At 30.7% G+C, this 27291-nt stretch overlaps 1 protein-coding gene across 1 annotated transcript in view; it reads right to left on the reverse strand.

Moving 5' to 3' along the window:
* Positions 1 to 27291, reverse strand: part of LOC106877301 (uncharacterized) — a 449889-nt gene that overhangs the window by 393077 nt on the left and 29521 nt on the right. Inside the window, exons 10-37 of the mRNA XM_089338059.1 lie at positions 26217 to 26339; positions 24763 to 24954; positions 23615 to 23785; positions 22153 to 22332; positions 21616 to 21744; positions 21100 to 21288; positions 18344 to 18520; positions 18069 to 18218; positions 17759 to 17881; positions 16551 to 16742; positions 15660 to 15843; positions 15151 to 15269; positions 14849 to 14973; positions 14004 to 14224; positions 12550 to 12846; positions 12028 to 12182; positions 11372 to 11520; positions 10568 to 10706; positions 9916 to 10096; positions 8766 to 8953; positions 6731 to 7051; positions 6124 to 6344; positions 4927 to 5237; positions 3803 to 4000; positions 2765 to 3052; positions 1774 to 2204; positions 722 to 980; positions 217 to 607 (exon numbers count right to left, since the gene is read on the reverse strand). Of these exons, the coding sequence (XP_089194185.1) occupies positions 217 to 607; positions 722 to 980; positions 1774 to 2204; positions 2765 to 3052; positions 3803 to 4000; positions 4927 to 5237; positions 6124 to 6344; positions 6731 to 7051; positions 8766 to 8953; positions 9916 to 10096; positions 10568 to 10706; positions 11372 to 11520; positions 12028 to 12182; positions 12550 to 12846; positions 14004 to 14224; positions 14849 to 14973; positions 15151 to 15269; positions 15660 to 15843; positions 16551 to 16742; positions 17759 to 17881; positions 18069 to 18218; positions 18344 to 18520; positions 21100 to 21288; positions 21616 to 21744; positions 22153 to 22332; positions 23615 to 23785; positions 24763 to 24954; positions 26217 to 26339 (5804 nt within the window). The remainder of the gene's footprint in view (positions 1 to 216; positions 608 to 721; positions 981 to 1773; positions 2205 to 2764; positions 3053 to 3802; positions 4001 to 4926; positions 5238 to 6123; positions 6345 to 6730; positions 7052 to 8765; positions 8954 to 9915; positions 10097 to 10567; positions 10707 to 11371; positions 11521 to 12027; positions 12183 to 12549; positions 12847 to 14003; positions 14225 to 14848; positions 14974 to 15150; positions 15270 to 15659; positions 15844 to 16550; positions 16743 to 17758; positions 17882 to 18068; positions 18219 to 18343; positions 18521 to 21099; positions 21289 to 21615; positions 21745 to 22152; positions 22333 to 23614; positions 23786 to 24762; positions 24955 to 26216; positions 26340 to 27291) is intronic.

Raw genomic sequence — 27291 nt, forward strand, 5'->3', positions numbered from 1 at the left:
AAAACAATGGTTTGATAACTAGAAAAAATATATCTAAGAACTACAATACTTATCTAAGAGCCATGATGAAATACCAAGTATCATTGTGATTTTATATAGCTGTATGGAATTTTCTTATATTCTTACATTTATTTACAAGTAAAACTTATAATCATTTGCAAACAATATATAAAAAATTATAAAAAATATTCTTAAAATTATATTTCTTAAGCTTACTTTTCGTCTTCAATAACTGGAAGTCCAAAATGTGTCCACATAATTTGTGGGAAAGGCTTTCCAATCACAGTACATTCAAGCATCACATTGATACCTTCAATTAGCATGGCATTCTGTAATGGTTCAATGAATCTTGGAGGCTGTGTAACAGGTGCACCAAACTTCACTGTTGGTTTTTTCTTTGGTTCTAAAAATGGTTCCTCAGCAACAGGTGGTGGTGGTGGTGGCTTGGGAACTGGAGCAGGTGATGGTATTTTGAAAGGAACTTTTCTAACTCCCAGAATTGGTGATGCAGTAGGAACTTGCACAACTGGTACAGGTGTTAATACTGGTAATTCTTGAGGTACATTTGCAGAAACTGGAGGAGATTCCTCTGATGATGATATAGGTTCTGGAAAAAAAAAAGGCAAGAATTGGAAATTGGTAACATATATTGCTGATATCTGAAGAAATTTTAGGAAGAAATGTGCAAGAAAAATCATTACCAGAAAGAAAAAATACCTACCTTTTACATCTAAGTAAGCAGTGGATGTGTTAGTACCTTGTACATTTGTAGCAACACATTTGTATTGGCCAGAATCTTCAGCAAATACCTCAGCAATTACAAGTCTGCTGACACCATTGATATATGTGATTTCAAAATCTGGAGAATTGTGTATGATCTTTTCATTTTTAAACCATTTAACAACAGGTTCAGGGTTTCCAGTGATAATGACTTCAAAGATTACTTTTTCACCTTCATTGACAGTAACATTCTGAAGTGGCTATAAAAAATGAATTTAAGAAAATAAAATTATTACAATTAATTAACCTTACTAGTGAGTGCATAATAAAAAAAAATTATCTTAAACAATTAATTGTACCACATAATCATTCTATATAAGAATAGAAATAACTTAATGACATTTATTGCATATTGCAGCTTTTGGTGATCTTGTTCACACTAGGCATGAGGCTGGTATTAATATTTGACTTCCTACTTCTCTGCATTGAGAGGTCACAGCTGAAGTACTACAAACATGTGGTTAGAATGTTGTAGGAAAGAAACAAGTCAAGCCATTCAGCAAGAGACTTAGGAATAAACCAAGAACAAGATGTTTGGTTAATATCCATAGTCTCAGTTGGTCATGCTTGGTATTCCAGCCCAAAAGTTTAATGATGTTTGCTTCTGATAGGATCTTATGAAGGAGGTGCTTAAACAGCCCTCTCAGGAATAGTGGGCGAAGAAGATGGAAGGGTGGATATTTTTCAGATTTTTATTCAGTTAATTCATATCAATAAAGATATCACTCCTCAATAATTTTTCAATTATTTTGTTACAGTTAAAATAAATAATTTCAAATTAGAAGTTATAATGGAATGCTGATAATATAAGTGATTTTCAATTCAACATTTAAAACTATATAGAACTATATGCCTCAGCAATTACAAGTTTTATAATTTTTCCTTAAAAATGGCAAATTTCGCAAATTTTTTATTGTTAAAGAATTATTTTACAAAGATAGCCTTTAATCATGAATTAGAAGTTCAAATAAAAGAACTAAAAGTAAACAGTACCTTAGGGAAAGACGGCTTGAGATGAGGAGCAGGTTTCATCTGTGGTTTAACTGCAGCTGGAATCACAGGTTCTTGTACTTCAGCTGGTTGGTCAAAAAGTTTAAGACGTTTTTCAAAGGGTGGCAAAGTTTGTTCCGGTTCATCCACATCCATTTTAATATCAGCTGGAGGAACAGGTACTGGAGGTTGTACACTTTTTATTGGAGAAGGTTTTTCAGGTTTCTCTTTATGTGTAGGTTTGAGAGCAGGTTCTTGTGCAGGCTTAGGAACTGGTTTAGGAACAGGAGCTTGTACATGTCTAATTGGTGAAGGATGTACAGGTTCTTGAATCGGCTGTGGTGGTTCAACTGGGCGCATGTAAACATCTGCCTGATGTGTAGGCACAACAGGTTTGATATGCGCAAAACTCTCCACTACTGGTGGTGGTGGTGCTATATTAAAGAAAAGAAGTTCATTATAAAAATTTGATCAAAATATATATTTTTGCAAAAATATAAACGTACATTGAATGTGAACATTGGCAAATAAACTTTACTAATTTTATAAAAGCTATTCTTCTATATCTGTAAAGCTTTTATTTTATTTTGTTTTTGTATCTGGTTTGCAAGATTCTTTACATAAATTCGTGTGTTGAAGCAAATTTCGTTGTGTTCAGGGAGAGTCATTATGCCAATATTATTAACACACACACACTGGTTCAATTTCACTCCTTTATTATTAGTCAATTGGTTAAATATCCAACTAACTAATCAATTAACCAAATTGAACAAACAGCTAGATATTTAACCAACTGACTAATAATAAAGGAGTGAAATTGAACCAGTGTGTGTGTTAACAATATTGGCATAATGACTCTCCCTAAACACAACGAAATTTTATTTCATTTATATAGGAAATAGTTAAGCAATTGTATTAGAAAGCTACATTTAATTTTTAGGTATTATATGATGAAATAAAAGTGTTTTTTGAAAGATAAGGAAATCTAGATTACCTTGCACTCTCAATTCAGCCATACATTCTGCTTCTCCAGCAGGATTTTTAGCCTTGACAGTAAATTTTCCTGAATCTTCATAGAAAACCTCTGGAATGTAGAGAGTATGAATATCTCCCTCTTGGATGATTTCAAAATCAGGGGAACTAACAATGCGGGATCCTTCCCTATACCACATGACTTGTGGGGCAGGTGTGCCAGCAACACGAACTGTTAATTTTACAGATTCTCCTTCTTTAACTTGGCGTCTTTGAAGTCTTTCAGTGAAAGATGGTGGTATCATGGAAGCTAAAAAATATAAAATATGAAAATCATTAGACATAAATTTATTAATAACTAATTATATACACAATTTATTTTAAAAAAATTATACAAATTACAATGTAACTTTTGAAAATTTTTAAGTACTTGTGTCATCATGAATGATGAATTTTTGTTAATTAAAATGTAAGATAGACATCCTCCACTATCCCCACATTGCAGAAGCATTGCATTCTTCAAAATTGTGCTCTGTCATAGAATTTCATAATGTAAAACATACTTCCCATTTACTTCCATGAACATCAAAGTTAATAGAAAATATGTTTCATGTTAAGATAAGATATTCAGGGATGCAATGTTTCAATAAGTAAAGGTGCATGGCCTAATGGTTAGAGTGTTGCATTCATCATTGGACAATTGTGATTTCAATTCCCAGACCAGACAATGTATTGTGTTCTTGAACAAAACACTTCATTTCACATTGCTCCAGTCTACTCAGATCAGGAAAATGAGTGATCTTGTGATGGACTGGCATCCCATCCCATTCAAGAGGAATGTTATGATTTTGATCACTTATACACCATGAAAGCACGGTAACCAACCCTATAAGTCCTTGGACATGAGATAGTAATGTCCAGAGATTGATGGTGAATGTTTCCTTAATATAGGGGATGTCTCTTTTGTAATTTAATTCCTTTTTTCATTATTTTTATCAAAGACAAATAAAAACCATGTACCAAAGTAGAAATTTAGTTAATATAAATTTATAATACTTACCTCTAACAATCAGTTCAGCAGTACTTGATGCACATCCAACATAATTAGATGCTGTACAAGTAACTTGGCCTGATTGCTCTTCAAGAACTTCTGGTATGGTAAGAGAAACACGGCCATCTTTGTATGAAATTTCAAAGTCTGCTCCGTCAGTAATTTCCTTATCTTTCTTATACCATTTGATACTGGGTTCAGGTTTACCTAAAATTAATTTTGAGTATTTTGTTAGCTTGAAGTAAAACAAAACCATTCAAGCAAAAATTGAAATGTTTGAACTTTTAAATATCATAATAAGCCAAAGATTCTTATTAGATTGCTTTCCCAAAAGAATTAATATTCTATTTATTAATGTTCTATATATAAGCTTTATACAATCCCTATAGGTACAAGATCCATTATAATATTTTATGGAATGATCATTGTACTAAATTTCAAACCATAAGTGAAGGAGACTACGAAAGAGAGAGAGTCTGTGATGATTCTAGGTTGAGAGGAACATATTTTTTGTTGTATGAGCATAGAACTGGAGAGTGTAACAAAGTAGACACTATTGCAGGTGGATGTATGGAAGGAACAGTAGTAAAAGAAGGGAAAATATATATTAATTCTTATGTATGAGTTCCTTGAAACATGGAATATCTTTCAAGAGTTCACCAAGAGTAAAAAGATTAGGAAATGCTATAATCCAGAGGGTTAACAGACTCACAACTGTAGTTTTATTTTTTTTATAGGATATATTAAGTCTATTTCAGAGAAATTTTGCATACAGAATTTTGTTGTTTTGTGAAGACTATTAACAGTTTTCAATGAAGTCATTAGGCAAAAAGGAAACAAAACATTTCACCTACATAACTAGTTATTAAAAAAGCATTAAAATTACATGAAGATTACAACTGTTGAGCGAAAAATTTGGAGGTAAAAGATTTATTTAATGCTTTTCACATATATCTAAAAAAAATTCAAGGTTTATATCTTGAAAATATTTTAAATATTAACACTATTTAGTACTACTTTATCAGTTAATTTTTGCTGTGTTGAATAGTTTAAAGATATTTCAATTTAAAATTATCAAATTATTAAATGATATACAAATGAATTAAAATCTACCATTGAAATGCAATTCTTACCAGTAACAACACCATCAAAAGTGACTTTGGTGCCTTCAAGAGCAGTAATATTTTTGAGGGCTTGAAGGAATTTTGGTGGGATGGGAACTTCAATCCTGAGGTCTACTTGTTGATATTGTGGGGCGAGATCAGTTGTGATGGAGGTAGCAAATCTATCATGTGTAGCAACAGGTGCACCCATTACTTCGAATTTTGGTGGTACTTGTGTAGTAATGGTAGTAGAATGATGTTCCATTCCTGACATGCTCTTTTCTTGCATATCAGCAATTATACGGCTTAATCTTGTTTCTGATTGAGTGACTGTTCGAGTACTGTAACATCATAACAATATAACATATTACTCAAAAGGTTTATTTCTTTTAGGTAAATAATCTTAAAAATTCAGCAAAGAAGATTTTTACAAGCAATTTTATTAAATCAGATGTAATCATTTATACTTTAGAGTAAATTGAAAAGAATTTGATTAATCACTATATTTTTCAAGTTAGCTAAACCTACTAAATCTATGGATTCAACTATATCTAAAGCTTTATTTACATTTTTTTTCTATCTAAACATCAGTCCTTCCTTCCATTTTGATTGTTGATCAATAAGTTAAACCAGTACATATAAAATATATGTTGCATGTATAAGTTTGTCCTTCTACACTGATAAATAAGTTAATTTGGGATTAGAATTCAAGTTATTTTTCTCTAAATTAAATATGCATGAATTAGGACTGTGATATGTAGTGGTAAGCATGAAGGAATTTAGCATTAAACTAGTGTGTACTTATTGGAAAATTAAGGGATACATTGATTTTAAAACTATATAAGCTAAGGAAGCAGATAAATATAGCATGGAGAAGTGTTCACTTTGTGACTGACATCAGTAACCAAAGTCACAGACAGAGTGTGAGAGAGAATATTGAAAATGCTGTTGTAAGCCAAAAGAACACACGTAAATGATTGAATCTGGGCTTAAAGTTTACCATTACTTTGTTCATCTCTTGCTTAACAAAGAGCTACATTTTCTTTATGTTCAAAATATTCTGCTAAAACTCAGTATTTAGAATATGCTTTCCTCAAAAGCTACAGTACCAAAGTTTAAGAGAAATGATTGATTACCATTTAAAGAAAGGGATACCTTATAGTGACTAACTAAATAAGTGATTAAATACTGTTTAATAAATACTACATTTCATAGTTGAAAACGTACAATTGAGATTGGTAACTAGCTTCCATTGGGACTGGTAGAACTTTCTCAACAATGACTCGTGCTGAACATGTTGCTCTTCCTGAAGGATTCTCAGCTGTAATGGTGAATCTTCCAGCATCACGTTCACTAGCTTTTGGAATGATCAAACGATATTTGTCTCCTTCCATACATGGTTGATGTTGTCTTATATCAATGAGGTCTCCATTGTATTGCCAAACAACCTAAAATTTAGAAACAAACACAATAAGGAAATATAATTGCTAAATAATACCAATTGCACATTAAATAAGTTTTGTTTACTTGCCTACATGGGATAAAAATATAAAAAAACTCAGCAATAATTAAGTCATAATATTTTAAAAGTTATATTACTGTTACTAATTCTATAGCCTTTGGAGGGATAAAATGTGAAGTCGATCTTGGAAGGAATTGAACACATAAAATAGAAGGATGAAGTTAAACATTGTAAACTATTTAATTCAAAAATCAAATTGATTAACTCACAATAAGCAATACAACAGCAGCCGTAGCAATGCAATTAAATGAGTTTTTGAGGTTTAAAATCTAAAATTATTTTCAATTTGGAAGAAAAATGTGTAATAATTACTTTTGGCTTAGGTGTTCCAGTAATTATGCACTCAAGCATAACTGGCTCGCCTTGTTTCACTGTAACATCTTGAAACAATTTAGTAAATTCTGGAGGTGACTGTTTAATTTCTTCAGTTCTTGTAACAGTAGTTACTTTCTCAACTGTACGACGAACCATAGTTAATTGTTCCATTCCTGGTTGTTTCTCAGATTTAACTAACAATTTTCCATAACATTTGGCTTCTCCGGCAGGATTGACAGCTTTTACCATGAAAGTGCCACTATCTTCTCCAAAAGTTTCAGGAATTATAAGTGAATGCACATCGCCATTACAGACGGTCTGAAAGAAAAAAATTATTTGAATTATATTAGAACTAGTCATTAAATATTTAACTTTCAAATCCTTTAATAAGAACTGTCAAAATTAACTAACTTCTTCAGAATTGTATACAATTTTATATGAAGAATGTTTTTCTTTGGTTTTGCTCCTGTAACTCTAAAACTGCTACCTTCAAATAATGAAATATGGGTTAAGAAACACAATACAATTTCTATCAATAATGATCCCAATCACGTTCTCTCCAGCTTGATGCTTTTAAAATCTCTGTAGCTAACTTTAAAGGATCTGTATTTTTCCCAATATTTATACCCTTAATTGCTTTATTCACTGCTTCACTAATGGTCTCTGTAGGTGATATCTCTGTCTCTTTATCTAAAGAAGAGTGTCTGCTATTCATATTTTTGCTCAACAACAAACATCTCATTAATTTTACTCCCATGAATTTTTTTCATTGTAGAAATTCATATGATTGAATAGATTTCTTCATGATATCTTGACATTACAAACACACGATCTCATGGTTACAAAGTTTTGTTTCTCATTTTCTCATCACAGAACATTTCAATTATCCAGCCATATAGCTTGTGTTAACTGTTCTCATCTATTTACATCTTTTCTGCTCTTTTCTGGCATGTGAAATATTTCTTACAATTTAATTTACTAACTATTCTCATGGGACTGCAATAAATCAACTCTATCAGTCTCTATTGCTTTACTAAAATTAAGTATTTTCTAGTACTATGTAAGAGCTAATCTACACTATAGCCTCTTTAAGATTTTGCACTCTTCTCTACTTATTTATAGTTCTTCCTAACTTTGTGATTTACAAGCTGAATTCAGTAACATCGAGTGGGAGAACTTCTTCATAAGTAGTACACTTAGTCATCACAACCATATGGTTCAAAGGTTCACTTAACTGGTAATTTGGTTGGCTTAGTTTCTAAAATTTAGGTCCCAAATAGTAAATTTGTGTAAATCCCAGCATTCCAGAACCTTCATTCAATGTTCAATCCTCATGACATATATAGCTTCTAACAACATCAGTGTATCCATCTCAATGATTTTCAATGTGATTATTAGAATTCTTTATAGCAATCATATCTCTGCCATCTACCTTAGAAGTAGTTGTCACAAGGAACTCATCCTTTAGCTCATCTGCTAATCTTATTTACATAAAGATTAAAGTGAGTATCATCTTACTTATCCCAGCTCTAAGTTTAACCATCCTGTAATCTATCCCGACAATCTCTATTACAGAATTTATCTACTTTTCTACAAAAGCATACCTACACCTTTAAAACTGACCCACAGAACTTATTCTACTCTCCTCTCTAAAATTGTTGTATCTAATAATAGCCCTTCTTCATTTTGTACCTGAAATATAATATTCACCTCTGCTATTTCATCAGTTTCCATCATGGTACAAATTATACTAACTAATGTAAAACAAATTTGCTGAATTGACTAATTTCTAGAAGTGAAATTATTTGATAATTGTCAAACTCATAAATGACAACATTCGTAGGTATGTAAGTGCTAATAATGTATTTGGTGACATTTTGAATTTAACAAGTCATGAAGGGTAATATGAAGCTTTCATATTTTAGCATAGAAGTTTTATGTAATATCATTTTGAACCTTTGTAATAAATATCATTCATTATTCACAAAAATGCACCTTAAATTATACACATATCATTATAAATATTACTAACCTTATATTTAGAAGATGGTTCAATCAATATACCTTCTCTAAACCACTGAACTTCGGGAATTGGCATACCATGAACAGTACATCTCAAAGTAACATTTTCACCTGGTTTGCTGGCTACATCAGTGAGCAGTTCTGGGAAAGTTGGTGCAACCAAATCTGTACCAGAGCCGTCACTCATTTCACTCAGAGCTGAAAAATATATTGATTTTTATGATGTGAAGATCATTTTCTCATTAGTAATAAATATATATTAATGGAGGATTAACTTTTTCAATTGTCTTTAAGTGATAAAAGAAATTAGCAGACTACTCTGTGGAATAACATAAAACAAATCAAATTAAAAATAACTTTTAAATAATTATCTGAAGCTTTTGGTAGTTTCCATGTTTTGTAAATTTAATCTCAAACAGTCAATATAAATAATAACACTTTAAGATCTTCCATAGACAACATCTTATCAATTTATGTGTTGACAAAAAAAGAACTTTAGAATATATTAATTTAATTTAATAATAAGGTTGATATATTCTACATTTGTATTCCAATAGCAGTAATGATGATGCATGTAATAGTTTTATTGTGAAGGGGTCATAGAATGAAAGCTTATCAAAAGTAATTTTTATTTTCAAAACTAATTCTATTTTAATGTAAAGACTAATGAGGAACAAATCAAGAGTAAATACACCTTCAGTTTTAAAAAATATATCCAGCTATATGTATTTTCCACTAGAACATATTATTTTTAAATAGTAAATCTCATACTCTGGGGAATAATTTTCTGTATTAAACTTAGCAGTTCTTTTTAAATCAGCTCCAAAATCATTTTTGAAGAAAATTATGATATATATCAGGCTATACATAATATGTTGAAAAGTAGATAAGGGCTGATGTAAATAACAATACAGAAACAGTTACTGAATTATAGCTAATCATGATAAAAAGTGAAAATATTAAAACAGTTAATTATAGAGCATCTTAATTACCCACCATGTCTAAATGTTTCCATTAATGCTTAAAAAGGAAAGAATTTGTTTATATTAATTCTAGATTTATTGTTTTAAAGATATATTTTAATATTTTTCAAATATAACCTTAGCTCAAAGTTAATTTAAATATTAGATGAAAAATAGAAATTCAAAAAATTTAAATACCTTCAACAATTAGTTTGCAATGACTTTCAGCAACACCATGAGGATTACGTGCTACACATCTATATAGACCTGCATCTTCTAAATACACCTCTCTAATGACAAGAGTACATCTATCACCTTCAAATAATAACTGTATGTCCTTTGATTCTTTCACTGGCTTATCATTATGATACCAGATCACCTAAAATTAAATAGAAGAGATGTTAACATGATTCTTTAAAAGAATATTTCATTTAGAGATAGTTTGAACAGTTTCTGCTTTTAAATTTTGTGACATTTCCAAAACATTGTATCTATTTCCAGATAATACAATTAACATTTCATGACCATTGGGTAAATTACTATGAAATAAATAAACCAGATTATTTAGCACACTTTTGTAATTTGCAAAAATGTTAGAATCTAACATGAGACATACAACACTTATATTTTTTTGTTCTATACACCTTTGTAATCATAGGAACTTATTTAATTACTGTTAATTCAATAGTTACAAGGAACATTGGTGTGAATATTTAACATGTGCTTCTAATGTGCTAAAATTTTCTTACGCTACAAAGATAAAGTTAAATACTTTATTGTTAGGTCTTATGCAACTGGAAAGAAAACTTTATCATAGATTGTAAGAGTTAATGAAATAGAGCTTTCTCACCTCAGGTTCGGGATTTCCCACAATAATGCAGTCAAGCCGAACTCGGCTTCCTTCAATAACTTCAGCAGTTGCTTGAAGAAGCTGAGAGAAAAATGGTTTTACTGGTTCAACATCAGTTGATGACTGAGACATCTCCTCTCTGCAAATAAAAGTAGAGACAAATTAAGAATTAAAACAGTTAATTATCATACATAATGAAATATAATTTTTAGAAATATTTTAATTAAAACTTGCTTACACCATTAGCATATATTTATATATCATCATCATCATCGTTTAATGTCCGCTTTCCATGCTAGCATGGGTTGGACGATTTGACTGAGGACTGGTGAACCAGGTGGCTACACCAGGCTCCAATCTGATTTGGCAGAGTTTCTACAGCTGGATGCCCTTCCTAACGCCAACCACTCTGAGAGTGTAGTGGGTGCTTTTACATGCCACCAGCACGAAGGCCAGTCAGGCGGTACTGGCAATGACCACACTCGAAATGGTGTCTTTTATGTGCCACCTGCACAGGAGCCAGTCCAGCGACACTGGTAACGATCTTATGCATATCTGTGTATATATGTGAGTGTATATACACATATACATTTATTAAATAGCAGATTGTTCTACAAACAAGAATCTACAGACCAAATAAATAGCTAGATACATCTTTTAAATAACCTAGGCCAGGGCTACATATCACTATCTCATATTTTACCTATCTTCAAAATGATTTTAACAGCAATGATCAAGGCCATATGGCAAGAACAATTTTTAAAATTGAGTGTATGGTGAAGAATTGAAAATATATATATGTACCCAGTACTGGAATATATTTGTTCAATGGTCAACTGGCATGATGAGCGAGCTTCACCCGCGGGGTTTTGAACCAATACAGAATAGGGACCAGAATCTTCTGGATAAGCTTCCATTATATCCAATATGGAAATATTATGTTCAGTTGAAATCTAAAAATAAAAATTAATATTTCCAATTAAATATTTTGAAAATAAATTTCAACAGTAAGAAATACTTCACAATAATTAATTATTGACGACTTTTTATTATTTTTGTTTTAGTTCATTTATGTTGTAACAAGGGACACACTAGCCATAGCTGATTGAGTAATTGACCTAACAACTAAACAATCAAGTAGTTAATTGATTAGATAGCTAGCCAATTGGCAAATAAAAGATAAAGAGGTGAAATAAAACCAGTGCTTGTGTTTATTATTGACCTTCCCAAGATACAAACAAAATTATCATTAAAAATTCATAGAAATTGTTCTCTTATGACAATTCTTTTTATTAGCCTTTAGATTTGAAACACTAAATTATGAAAATTAAATTATTCAGTTTTTAAGAAAATTGTTTATGGAAAAAAAAATAATGAAAAACAATATCATTAATTGAATATTGATTTAATTTATTTAATTAAATATTATTTATTAGTAGTTAAATCAGAATTCAGTATACCTTAAAAACATTGGAATTGATCATTTGTTCTGTTCCTCTAAACCATAGAACTTCAGGATTAGGAACTCCAGAGAAAACAATACGAAAGCTAATACTTTTGCCTTCAGTAATTGTTCGATTCATCAAAGGTTCGTGTATAATTGGTTTCTCCAAAGCTAAATTATAAATATAAGATAAAAACAGGTGAAAAATACTATTCTTTTAGAATACATACATAAAACACAAACACACACATAACACAAACAGAAATTTTTTAAAATGGTGTTTAAATTTTTCATATAAAACTAAAATTTATATAATTCCTATCTGGTAAAAAAATTTGGAGTAGACTAATTTTTATTAATTTCTATGCATTTGATTTTTTTATGTTAATTTATATCTTTTTATTATCTTATGTTTACCAGTTTGGATTGTGCTCATGCTAGAGCAATGCTTTGATAATCTTAAAAAAATATTTACAAATTCTTTCACAAAAACAAGTTTTAATTCAAACTAGATAGAACACAAATTAATATTTCTTACGTTTCACAGTCAAGCGAGCAGATGAAGAAGCTTCACCACCGGCATTATTGGCACGGCAAGTGTAGCGTGCACCTTCTTGCATTGTAACTTTACGGATTTTCAAACAACAGGTTCCATTTATTTTTGTAATGACGAAATCAGGAGAGTTGTCAATATTTTGGTCATCTTTGTACCATGAGATACTAGGTGTTGGCATACCAGTAATTTGACACTCAAAGGTAAATGGACTTCCTTCCAAAATGTCAGCTGATTTTAAATTCTTTATGATATCTGGTGGAATTATCTGTTGATGTGTTTCTGAAAAGTAAAAAATCAACCATGAAGAAAATATACATATATTCTATGAATAACTAATGTTGATAATCACACTAAATATCTAAATACATGAAATACATCGCTTTTAATAAAGTTATTTTATAAACAGTTTAAGTCTGTATATATTTAAAGCTTTTGTTACTATATTTCTGCTGAAATAAACTGCCTTTGTATCAATTAATTTGAAAATAATTTAAAACTTAGCAAATTAACTTTGTCCTTATTAAAGTGGTGTTTGGAATATAAATTAACAAGACATTTTAATGATAGATTAATTTAGATCATTATATAAAAGAAAATTTGTATCACTGAAGTTGTATGGGGTGGGGGTCTTGGGTGGCTTGGTATCAAAAGAGTTAAGTATGAAAAATGTATTAGTTTTGTGATATATATATTTATTAAAAGCGATGTATTTTGATGGATTCCCTAGATCCTATAAACAATTAACCCCAAGACTTCTGTACAAATAATTAATATTGAAAAACTGGTATAATTCTTTTGAAGACTAAATAAAATAATAATAAAACTGTCTACACAGACTCTTGCACTCCAAGTAAAGTAGAAAAACCCTACTGAAACATGTTTTTTTTATGCATTTTACTAGTTGGGTTTGAGGAAGGAGTAGTGCTCATGAGCTTCAAAAGCATTCCTAGACTAGTGACAATGATGTAATTAATGTTCCTATTGAATCTCTGTAAGTTAAAACTTGTGGTAAAACATGAGCAAAGAGGGAATTCTAGAGGACTGTTTATCTGAGAAGAAAGGAGTTGACATAGTGATTAGTGTAGGGCCTAAGGTGATTATACACAATAAAGATGATGATAGAACACATGAATGGAGTGGGAATGTCAAAGTGGAAATAGTCCAAACCCAGCCAGCTCTGAGAAGCAGTAGCAATTATAGTTGCAGGATAAAAGGAAAAGAAAGTACAGTGTATATGTGTGCCTGAGGTTGGACCATATCTGTGAGTGGCTTTATGACAATCAATTGGATGGCTCTTTTTTGGAATTGGTTTAAAATATCCTAAAGCGCAGCTACAGCACTGTTCCAGACACAAGAACAATACCCTATTGAGGGGTCTCAACAACAACAGCTATAATAACCAAATAATTTCAACAAATTAAAAATAAAATATTTACCTTTAACATTTAGATGAGCTGAAGATTCAGCTGTTCCAGCCTGGTTTGTCACACGACAAGTGTAACGAGCAGTATCTTCAGAAAATGTTTCTTCAATAGTTAAAGTAGCTACACCGTTCTCAAAACGTGTTTCATAATCAGGACTTGTTAAAGGAAGGTTGTCTTTGAACCATTTAACCTCTGGAATTTCATCACTTTCGATGTGACATTCAAAAATAAACCTGGAAATGACAACAAAAATGTAATAAGTCAATTTTGATTGTGTGAAAATCAATTTTGCACTGTTAATTTTTCAAATTTTTGTCAGTTAAATATTATCACAACTGATGTAGTATGTTATTCAAAGGCTACAACAGTGAGAAATGAATATAAATTTTGAAACGTTGACAGCAATGAAAATGTTAGTGTGTTACTTATTATTTTATTTATCCATTCCAATATAACAGATTCCAAATAATTCCTCACTGTAGTATTCTGACAAAGGGATTTTGGTCCCAAAATATTAGAATATAATTTTAGATATTAAATTGGCATTAAGAGGAGCATCCAACCATAGACACCATGCCAAAGCAGACAGAAGAGCTTGACGCAGTTCCCTGGCTCACCAGCTTTTGTCAAACTATCCAGCCCATGCCAGCATGGAAAACAGGTTAAATGGTGGTGATGATACTACATCACATGCTGCTAAGCTTAAGATTTGTCTGAATCAAATTTCAACTATCTCTAATTTTACCAATGTGAATGGAAGCACATCTAAAACTTAAGCTTTTATTATTACAAATTTTCAGTATTTAGAAATAAAGATTGCAACTAAAATAGAAAAAAAATATATGAAATAAACTCACTTAGTTCCTTCCAGGACTTCTGCATTTTTAAGATGTTGAGTAATGCGAGGAGGCTTCAACACAACTGCCTGTTCATTGACAGGGATATCTATCTGCATTGGGATATGTTCCTCAACACCTGAAGCCTTTAAAAAAGAAAGGAGTATTTTTTAATGAAATATTCATTAAACAATTCTAATTATAGCTCATAGTTTAAATCAATTCTTTTAAATCAGTTAATTATTTTACAGAATAAAAAGTAATTTCTATTTTCAAAGTAACACAAATATTAAATGTAAATTCAAAATTAATCAAAAACTTACCTCATTACCCTCCAGTTTCACTTTCAAAGCTGACAATTCATTATCAGCTTGTTGGAAAGACTGAAGAAGATCTTGATAAGAAACTACAACATGGCGAACCTTGTTGGTGCCTTGATCACCTGAAATGAACAAATTTAAGATATTTTAATTAGTTATATTATTTGTCTTCAGTCTTAGTTTTATACAACTAATAAATAATCACTTGAATTAAATCAAGTTTTTATGGAACTAAGAACTTGTAAGATGTTTGGAAAATAAATAAAGAATGAAATGAACTACAGAAATAACTCATGAGCTCTGAGCACAATTCATCAGAACAAATATTTTGAAGTAGTCTATCCTATCTTGTAACAACTTTGCCAGTTTGCCACTTTATTTGATAACAATATATATTTGCAGAGTAATTATAAAGGTAACTCTATTATAAAGATATTGTTCTTTATGTGTTATATTAAAAATAAAAACTTTCAGTTTCTGCTATTTGTGTTGGAAGCTAAAACTTTGCTTACCGTAAAGTTCATGTGACAGTTCAGAGATTTTGTTGACTTTCTGTTCTATTATTGGTTTTTCATTTTCAACAAACTTTTGTAACTTTATAATCAATGTAGTTGCATCTGATGGCTGACGACATTCAGTAGCTTGACGCCCAATGTTGATCAGCATTTGATTACCTTCTCTGACCCATTGCTCAGTCTAAAAAAATTAAACAATGAGAAAAATTTATAAGTTTTAAAAAAAAAAAAACATATATTTTTAATAAAATAACATTATTATTGTATACAATCTTCAGAATTCTTCACTACTAGTCTTGTTCAAATTGTATTCTTTTATTGACACAGACGAGGCAGTGTGGTTATGAAGTCCATTTCCCAATCATGTGGTTTCAGGTTCAGTTCCACTGCATAGTACTTTCGACAACCATAGTTTTGTAAGTAAATTTAGAAGGCAGAAACTGAAAGAAGCATGCACACACACACACACACATATATACACACATACACATAATGTTATGAATGGTGTTGTTGGTATGATGGTCCTGCTCATGTTACAGCTTTAAAAATATGGTATGTGTAAGACAGGAAAGACATCTGGCTGTAAAAAGCAGGAAAGACATCTGGCTGTAAAAAGACAGGAAATAAGACAGGAAAGACATCTAGCTGTAAAAAGCAATGCCTGCCCACCACTCTGACTAGTACTTTATCAAACTCCAGAAGGATGAAAAGTAAACTTGACCATAGTGAGATATGAACTCAAAACTCAAGGCACCAAAATATATATACCATAAAGTATTTCATCAGATGTTCCAATAACTCTGTAAATTTGCCAATTCTCACTATATTCTTTGAAGTTTTCTTTACAATCATGTTTCTAATTAGAAGAAAATACTAAAATATACAAACCTCTTCTATCATTTGGAAGTACATCACAGAAATATCCAAAAGAGAGCGGTAATCTGTCACACTGGTGTGGAATGTACTCCATTTCTTCTTTAAGACATCAATTTCTTGATGTATATGTACAGAATCATAATGTTTGTCTTGTACCATTAGTTCAGCAGTACTAATGAAACTGTTTATCTTCTTTTCAATAAGCTGTAGTAAAAGAAAAAAAAAAGAATTAGATTAATGACTATGGAATTATTCTGATAATGTTTTAAAAACAGTAAACATTACAGAAATACGTTTGATCCTCAACAAATTTTGTTATTCTGTAACCAATAGGTATAAAGCTATGTTCTATCTTGGTTGTCAATTTGGTACAGTGATATTTGTGAAGTAGCTCAAATAAAATTATATATCTAAATCTCTCATGAAATACACATACCAATACCAATATCACTAATTATTAAACCACTAGTTCTAATGTGGAGGTATTTTCTAAAACTTAGTTTTTAACCCCTTAGCATTCAGATTACTCAGTCAAATGTAATGCTTATCTATTCACATTGCTTTGAATTAATCATGTTTTATCTTGTAGTTTCAATAATGTAATTTATTTTTAGATTCACATTGTAGGGTAAGTGTGAAAGGCATGATCTTGTCAGTTTGAATAAAAAACAGGTAGATTATTTGGGCCTGATATGGCCACTTTGAAATACTAAGGGGTTAATCTTTACTTTTTTTCTAACAATAATCTCAAATCAAGTTGTTTGTTTACAATATAACCAATTACATGCTTATGCCTTGGCTTTTAGTATGTAGTTATACGCTTCCATTTCAAATAATTAGAATGTATTATTTGAGATGGAGAAACGTACCCTTCACATACAGTTTAAAGTAGTGCTACCATTTAAATGATTAATAATTCACTCATTCATTTATGCTCAATGCCATAGACCTTTGCATTTAAACTAAGTAGCAGCTAGTTTAGAAGATCAGAACTACTACAGAGAAAAAACTCTTTCTTTTTATTATTTCTATTGCAAATAAAATATGCACCCACCAAATACAATATGAAGATTTATTTCATTTTAGTTTCCCTTAGTTCTGTGGTCAAAATCACTAAGTAGATGAGCATTCATATGCTTGTCATAAGTAATTTGGAAAATAATAACACAAGCATACAAAATTAGACTGAATTTAAAAACAAGAAAAAATTTGAAACCAACCTCAACAGTCATTTCAAACTGTTTAAAAGCTTGTGATGTCATCCTTGCAGCAGGCAAATTATTGCCATAATTACCACGCCTGGCCTGCAGGTGGTGGTGGAGTTCATCTATTTCGGAATGAATCTGAAAAATTTAATGAAAAGAAAAAAAATCACATGAAAATGGGAACAAAACTTAAAGAACATAAAAGAAAGAAAACTAACTTCTTCCTGCCACATGTTTCCAAACTTAAAACAAATTCAATTTCAATTTCAAGCATCCTATAAATTTTATGAATTTTTCAAAAGAAATCTTTTCGGAAAATATATACCTGTCTGAGATCAAAATTGAACTGACAAATTTGAAGGTTTTGTGCTAGACGTCGATCTTGTTCTTCCCATGTCTGGTTCCAGCGACGTTTATAATTTTCAGAAATTTCCATAATACGTTTAATTTCAGCCTGAGTAGCAGCATCAGCACCCTACAAATAAGCAAGTATTTGTATATTAATTTCAAATAGATTAATGAATTACAAAATATATCATGGCAATAATTATCAAAAATATTTCAGGCTAATTTATTTGCAAAATTAAACATTTTAATTACCTGCTGTCTAACTCGGACAACTATTTTTTCGCCTTCATCGGCAGTATGAGTAAGTAATTGATTTACTTCACTTTTCTTAACTTTGTGCTCTTCCAGCATCCTTTCGGCTTGGTTAAGGTCAGATGGCAGTTCAGTAGTTGAGAACTCTTGTTCAGTTTTGTTTATGAGTTCATCAAGCTGAAAGTTAGAATTAATATTTATTTAAAAAACATAATTCAAAACAACTAAAAATGATAATGTTTATTTTTCTACAGAGCTCTCAAAGAACAAAAGTAATTTAAAATTGACATGAGTCCTTTATTGTTTAAAACAAATAACTGACATAAAACATCAACATATGAAAAATCTTATATGTACAGTAAAATATACCATATCATCATACATACATATATTTTTTCAATGCTGCTTTGTATGAGTCTATTTAATTCATTCCAGCTTGGCCAAGCTTTACTCTTGCCAGCAAATTTACTTTTTGCTGTTCTTATATATTAGAACTATCATTCTGAGAGGGCTGTGAAAGATGAATTTGGTATTTAATACGTAACAATGCAGAAATGCATATGTCCCACAATTTGATGATGTCATTCATAGCCCAATGTTTATTTTACAAATATTGTGTGTGAGGAGATATTTTTCCTGTCTATTTCAACAGGGAAAGGTCTTCCCATATTCAAGTATGCACAAGTGTGTTAAATATCACTGCACAGGCTTATATATATATATATGCATACACTACTACTACTTCCACTATTATTATTATTATTTATTTTTTGCATGCTATCAAAGTGACACTGGGGTAAAATATATGAAGTCCAGTACACCCATCATGACTACCTGTCTGATAAGGGTACACCAAGCACATGCATCATAACCATTTGTGTGCAACATGGTGATCTCATATCAATTATTATTATCATTATTATTATTATTATTATTATTATTATTATTATTATTATCATCTTTATTATTATAAAAGGAATGATGTAACTCCTCGCAAAGGTAAATAGACAATACGAAGAGCGCGATGCAATTGCAATAGATATTTTATTGGTTGAATGATATTTTGACAGCTAGCGTGTCTTTGTAGAGTACAAAATGAAAATTAAAACACAGAAATTCAAATTCAAAAAATTTGAACAAGGGCAACCAATGTTCCCACGTTGATGGAATGAGATCATCAGTCTTCAATTTTCAAGTCTACAACTAGCAAAAAGAAAAAGAAAGAAAAAGAGGAAAAAAAAGAAAAGAAAAATGAAAAAGAAAAAGAATATTTAACTATACAGTTTTGTACAAATATGATGAAATTACCATCATTTTATTCACTCCTTCAGGGCATGATGTTAATAACTCACAAACATATTTCTCCTCATGCATTTTGAGGACTGAAAGTGAAGCAGATTCTGAATATTTTCTGAGAATATACATTTTCAAGTCCTTTTTGATATTGCAGTTGTTTAATGTAAAATGTTTGGCAAGTCCTGTCGAGCTACTGTTATTGTGCCTGATGTCATATCTGTGCCCATTAAACCTTTTGTTTAATTGTTCTGTTGTACAACCAACGTAAATCAAGTTGTGTTCGGTGCATTCTGCTGCATACACCAAATGGGAATCTCTATACATCCCACTTTCCGTGTAAATCAAAGCATTTCTGTTGTGATTCCTGATAGAATTGACTTGACTCATGTTGCCCATTGAACAGGGCTTACCTTTCTTGTGGCTGTTTTTGAGTCGCAAGAGAGGTAAGCCCTGTTCAATGGGCAACATGAGTCAAGTCAATTCCATCAGGAATCACAACATAAATGTTATGATTTACACGGAAAGTGGGATGTATAGAAATTCCCATTTGGTGTATGCAGTAGAATGCACCGAACACAACTTGATTTACGTTGGTTGTACAACAAAACAATTAAACAAAAGATTCATTGCACACAGATATGACATCAGGCACAATAACAGTAGTTCAACAGAACTTTCCAAACATTTTACATCAAATGGCCGCAATATTGAAAAAGACTTGAAAGTGTATATTCTCAGAAAATATTCAAAATCTGCTTCGCTTCCAGTCCTCAAAATGAATGAGAAGAAATATGTTTTTGAGTTATTAACATCACGCCCTGAAGGGGTGAATAAAATGACAGGGGAATTTCATCATATTTTCACAAAACTGTATAGTTAAATATTCTTTTTCCTTTTCAATTTTTTCTTTTCTTTTTTTTTCTCTTTTTCCTTTCTTTTTCTTTTTGCTAGTTGTAGACTTGAAAATTGAAGACTGAGGATCTCATTCCATCAACGTGGGAACATTGGTTGCCTTCGTTCAAATTTTTTGAATTTGAATTTCTATAGTTTTGAATTTTTATATTATTATTATTATTATTATTACAATTAAACCTTGGGAGAGGCATTATGCGGGTAATAAACACACACACTGGTTCAGTCCTTTATTAATTTACATAGTTTTTTGTTAAATTATTTCATTGCACTCTTGCAATCTCTTCAGTAACTTGTCTCTCCACTTCCATTTATTATTATTATTATTATTATTATTATTATTAAATATTTGCTATTAAATCTAAGGACTTTTCCAAAAATTGCTGATGTATCATTAAAAAAAAAACTTACAAAAATATATTCAATGCTGATTACATTTGATTTATTTTTTTAAATAAATTTGATAAAAAATTTTTATAAATCTAAATACTGATTGTTTTACTTTTTTTTTTAAATATTAAAAGAAATGTTTTTAATTGTTTTCTTACCTGATTAAGGGATCCAAAGAACTGTATGGTCATTTTTAGTAAGAAATGGTATTCAGTAACTCTAGCCTGGAAGCGTTGGTGCACCTTGACCAATTCATTTACAATTTGGTCCTTCTGCCCTTTTGTGTCTCCTTTTGAAGACAACGTTTCAGCTGTGTTTATATGTTCTTTTATTTTCTCTTCAGCTTCCTACAATAAAATATTGTCATCATTTTATCCATATGTTTAATCAAAAGGTAAATTAAACATCAACAGATGGAACTGATATTAGAGGCATTACTACAAGTCATACATGGAGATATTGCATTGAGACATGTATTCTTACCCAACACATATGCAAAAGAATAGATAAAGGTTGTAAGTGAATATATATAATTATTACTAATAAACCAGTCACTAAAAATTTTATTGCCAAATTTTTCTAATATATTATATATGGGTTGTAAGTGAATATCTCCAGTTATTACACTTTTATAGCCTAATTTAATAATAAGGTAACATTAAATTATTCATTACCTTTAATATCGGTTCATAGTCTTCTAATTTCTTTTGTAACTGTTCAGCTGTCTGTTTGTTTTCACTCACTTGACCAGATATATGGGGCATAAACAGTTCTTTTTCAATGTTTGTAATTGAAGTTATAGTCTAAAATACAAAAAGAAACAATAGTTAAACAACTTAAAACTAATAACATACATTCACTGATAGCAAATTATGTTAAGAAAAATATTTATTAAAAAATTCCTTTTCTCTTTGAGCAAATTTAGTTTAATATTCTATATTTAAAAAGAACATGTATGCTATTTGATGGCATATAAGACACCTTTTGTCCCAAAGGATGTCTCAAAAAATTGTCTAAGATCTTGCATGCAAAGTTGAGCCTCCTATAAATTTATTTTGTTCCTGGCAATCACTTTTACCAAAATATGCACTGATGAAATTGGGGTGTGCATTTTTTATGCCATCAAATACGGTAATTTAATATGACATAATTGCTTAAAATTAATCTATAACGCTTTTTTTTATATATGAAAAGAAATAAGATCTGTTTACCTTTCTAACTTCTTGGATAAATTGATGCCATTGAACTTTAAATTGTTGACTGGAAGAGACACGTTGCTGCCATATCTCCCATTGTTCAGTAAGGGTAGTTATATGGCTGCGATATTCAGTTAGTATTTTTTGTACCAAGGTTACTGATTGGGCAACATCTAAGTTTGAGTCTTCAGTAACCTGCAAAAAAAAAATTCATGTTTTAAGGGAGTAAAATAACTTATAATATTTAATATATTTTAAGATACTGTAAAATTTAGAACAACATTTTTAAGCCAGAGTCCTTTTATGATCTATTAATGGATTAATATTATGTCCAGAGCCATCTTAGCAGCATCATGATGTGCCACCCCACTGGCAAATCAATGTACTAAGTCCTATATTTATGGACAGCAAGCCACAGCATACATAGATCAGAATTGTACTCCCAAACCTGTGTGGCACCCAAACAATTGCCTAGTCTGCCCATGCCTTAAGACAGCAGTGGACAAATCCTGAATTTATACCTATCTTTAACACTTAACTTTCCATAGGCCTATGAGGGAAAGTTTATGTGGTCATCTGATCTAGAAACAGCAGCCAAATTCTTCCCCACCTAATTACACCCTTCTTTTGGGTATGGAGGAATGAAGGATACATTAGATAATCATCATTGTTTTAATGTTCACTTTTTCATGATTGCATGGGACGGACAGAATTTCTTGAAGTAAACTTTTTATGGTTGAACACTCTTCTTGTCACCAACACTCATCTGTTTTCAAACAGGATAATATTTCCCCATGGCTGGACATGATTTCAAGGATCATTGGAAGCAAGCAACACTGCTTCTATAATGGTAATGCTGGTTTACAACTGCTTTTGTAATATCAAGACAAAACCACACAAATACAATGAGCTTCTTTCAGTTTCAGTTAACCAAATCCATTCACAATGCTTTGATTGGCTCAAAGTAGAAGGTACTTGGCCATAGTACTGTGTAGTGAGACTGAGCAGGAAATCATGTGATTCAAAAATCAACTCCTTAACCACACAGCCATGCCTGCACCTAAAATATTATTAAAATATTCATGTATAAGTAAATAAAACTTGATGCGGATTTTGAGATTATATAAGTTGTTATTGTTGTACTTTTTTAGCCACAGGTCAGCCCTGATTGAGCAGAAGTGATGATCCTTTTATCATAATTTTTTGAGATAATGAACTACATTACCAAATAGTTTTTTTGTTTATAATTCTTCCTTTTTTTTTAGATAAGTGACAGTAATATAAAAAAGATTTTATTGTAATTTTAGTAGGTTTCTAAGCCTACATAGAGAATCACACACTGTGTTATGTAGATGTGAGTCCCATCTGGTACTGACGTTTTTCTTTGTTCTTCATTTTATATATTCACAGTTTTTTTTAAAAAGGAATAAAAGGTTACTAGAAAATTAATTGAATCATATAAAAAGTGAAAATTTACCTGGGAAGTTTTTTGTAGGAATCCACTTCCTTTTTCTTGCAAGTCATTGTGGATTTTAATAGTTTGTGACCACATTTCCTGCAAGTTTTTCACCGCATCTTCTGTAATATCTTGTAAGTCTTCTGTTTCTGATTTTAATATGTTTTCAAAGATTCCAGAAGAAGCGGCAAGCTGTATGATAGAGTTAAAATAAATGTCCTCTTAATTTGATCTATTAAACTGAATATATGATTATATAATGTATCTTTTTTAAATTATAATCTGTTGAGGTTTTACATAAAAATGTAAATAATAATGATAACAGTGAAATAAATAAGAACAAACATACTTAATAAACAGAGAGTAAATATTGTTTTGCTATCATCAATATATTGTGGATACACAATGAAGTAAAGTAGTGCTTCTTTTTCTCTTTTACTATCTGGCTATTTCAAGTTATCCTATCTTATCTAGTCATCTAAATCTCTTTTTCTCTGCTTTTACTTTCTTATTTTCCTTCTCTACATTTTTTACTTTCTCTCTCATTCACTTTATACCTTCACAGATGTAATTTTTCATATGACAGAAACTGTAATAAGGTAGAAAAGGTTCTTAGCTTTGGAAAGAATTCGCTGCATAACTTATCTAGTTCTGTGTCAAAATGGTTTGAGGAAGGAAAAGCATCATGATGCAATATACAATAACCTTAAATTAGAACTGACTTGATATGGTTTTGATCTTTTTTCTGTTTATATTCTAATATAATAATTAAAATAAATCTGACACTTTAATACATGAATCAGCATTTATTACTATTGTAACGAGAGAGAGTAAGAGAGAAAGATGATTCTAGCAGAACTATTAGAGCATAGGAAAAAATGTCTTTTGTTCTAGCTCTTTACATTCTGAGTTCAAATCTTGCCAGGGTGAACTTTGTTTTTTTTATCTCTCCAGGATCAATAATATAAAGTACCAGCCACATACTGAGGTTGATGATATTAACTGTACTCAGTATTGCCAGCCTTGTGCCTAAATTAGTAACGATTAACTACAATAAAGAGATTTAATAGCAAAGATAATTGTTTAATCATTAAATTGCACATTTACAAAGACTAAGACTCTCATTGAATTTTTTTTTTTTTTTTTCAGAAATTTAAGCTAATACTTACATTTTGTATGATCTTATGAAATGAAACAAAGATGAGGGACAATTCAATGCGAAGACTGATGATGTGTTGGATTTTCAACCACTGTTGATACAATGCCTCATACATTTCCTTTGCTGCTTTACCCTCTTGGTCCCCTGACTGAACCAAAGCGTCAGTAGCATCAGATAAGGCCTGCATGTCAGTAGCCTTGCCCTAAAATACAAAGCAAAAATGTTTTGTTTTAAATGAAGTCTATGAACATTTATCAATGAAGTAAATTAAAATACTTTCAAATTTTACAAACAACTTGTAAACAGAGAAAAATTTTGAAACCTTGAAAATTTTTGAAAATAATCAATTACAAACTTTTAAAACACTATACTCAAGCAAAAAAAAAAAAAAACATTATTTTCAGCACTGATTTAATTTCTACAAATATAAATGTAGGAAGGTTTGAAAAAATATTAGAAACTGAGCAGTCAGGTTTATTTTTTATGTTTGTGGTTTGTTTTATGCATAACTTTTATAGAAAATGCCTTTAAAACACTTCACTAAAACATAAATAAATGCTCTTTCTTTTTCTTTTTATGATTTAGATGAGAAATATCTGTAATACTTCCTTTAGAAGCAAATGGTACTGTAACACTGCAAGGTTAGGGAGAAAGATTAACAGAAATGTTCAGAGTAAACATCTACAGATTTCAACACAATCAGAGAAATGAGAAAAGAAGAGATGCATGAGACAAGTGAATCTGTGAAGGTTGTTATACAATCAGTAAGTTCACAAGAACAAAGTCATTTTGATGTAACCATAGCAAATTCAGATGTGAAAGATTTCAGCAGTAGAAAAGGCCTGAAGCTGGTGAATGGAGATTTATTTACCAAGCAGGCAATTTTTTAAATGATCTAGAATAAACAGCCCTACACTTTGGACAATGTTCTGTAATACACAGAACTTGTGTCAGAGAGACTAACCATGGCTGAAATATTTTCTGGTCCTGAAAAGAACCAGAAATTCACAAGGAACAAGAAAGTGCATCTGTAGCTAGAAAATATTAGAGAGCTTGCAGATTTTATTAATGAGAGATTGCACCACATTTGATAATGGTGAATGAGTTCCTGTAGGTATTGCAGGCTGTCTGTTTTACTTATACAGTGCAATGTAGTTGCTTATATAACACTTAGGGATTATTAGATTGAAGGCTTAAATTATATTTTCTGGATTACAGAATAACCAATATAAAATCCACAAACTAGCAAATATGAAATACTAGGATTTATGAAGCAGGGGTTATTCCTATGTGAAATGTGATGCAGGAATCAGGCAATACTATGATATCTACATAATGAAATGAATAGTAATAGAGGTAGGTTTTTAAAAGAAATATAAATTCTTTCCTAAACTGTATTATCTTTTCAATTATAACACCTTGCCCCCACAAAAATATTTAAAACATCTTTTAAAATTATCTTACCCTGACATCTTCATTTAATTGTTGATGGATTTCTAAGAAATCCTTTGCATTTGCAAGGCTTGAACCCAAATCCTTATGCCGACTGAGAGTAGCCAGGCCTATCTGTGTTAACCAAGCATGTAACTGCAACAAATATATTTAAAACATATAAAAAAACAAATATAAAATATATACATATAGAATTACAAATAAACAAAGTGTATAATATGAATCTAATTTTTATCAATCAAAATCTTAACTTCTATCAATAGCAAAAGAAATAATATTAACTCAAAGTCTTAAGACATATGACACAGGGTGATTTCTCTTTCACAAATACTCTTTTATAAGATATCAATAGGGACACTTGTGTAGAGACAATCATAGTGTATAAAACTATGAACAATCTACCACCAGAAACCCTTTATGCATTAATGTAGATTTCATCTTGATCAGCAATGGGCTACCACATATTTGTAAAGACAGGCTTTTGAAGATCCATACAAAAGCTGCTACAAAAACTTTTACCACCATTAATCATGAGACAGGAAGAATCAGTGGGACATGAGAAAGTGCTAAATCCCTTCTCGGCAATGCTTTAGATAAGATAGGAAAATATTAGCCACAGCCACATTCAATGTTGCCCTTTTGAACAGCCAGAAAAAATAACTGTCAATTTGTCTACCGAGCATTTGTAGGATATGCATTGCTCTATAATGTGTGGAGAGATGACAGGGAGTGGGGAAAACAGATAATCTACTTGAAACAGATTTGCTTCCTTTCAGGCTATTTTCTCCCTTTTCTTTGTTTCCATTTTAGTCTTTGATAACCAAACAAAATTCACAACAAAGTTTTACAAAATATGTGGTTATAGATAAAAGCCTTGAGAATTGTAAAAGCTCATTAGGTCAAGTTAAGTAAGTGTTCATACTGCCCTTTAAGACTAATACTAACATTACTAACATTGATAACTTCAAGTAGCAGAGGTTGAGCATTACTAGAGAGACATGTAATTATCATACAGTGATTCTCAACAGATTTCATTATTATCAACAAGCAGTTCAACAAGTAGTCAAGTAAAGAAAAGGGACTAAAC

The sequence above is a fragment of the Octopus bimaculoides genome, chromosome 2 (genome assembly GCF_046866305.1).
Source record: "Octopus bimaculoides isolate indiv1 chromosome 2, ASM4686630v1, whole genome shotgun sequence".
Taxonomy (NCBI): domain Eukaryota; kingdom Metazoa; phylum Mollusca; class Cephalopoda; order Octopoda; family Octopodidae; genus Octopus; species Octopus bimaculoides.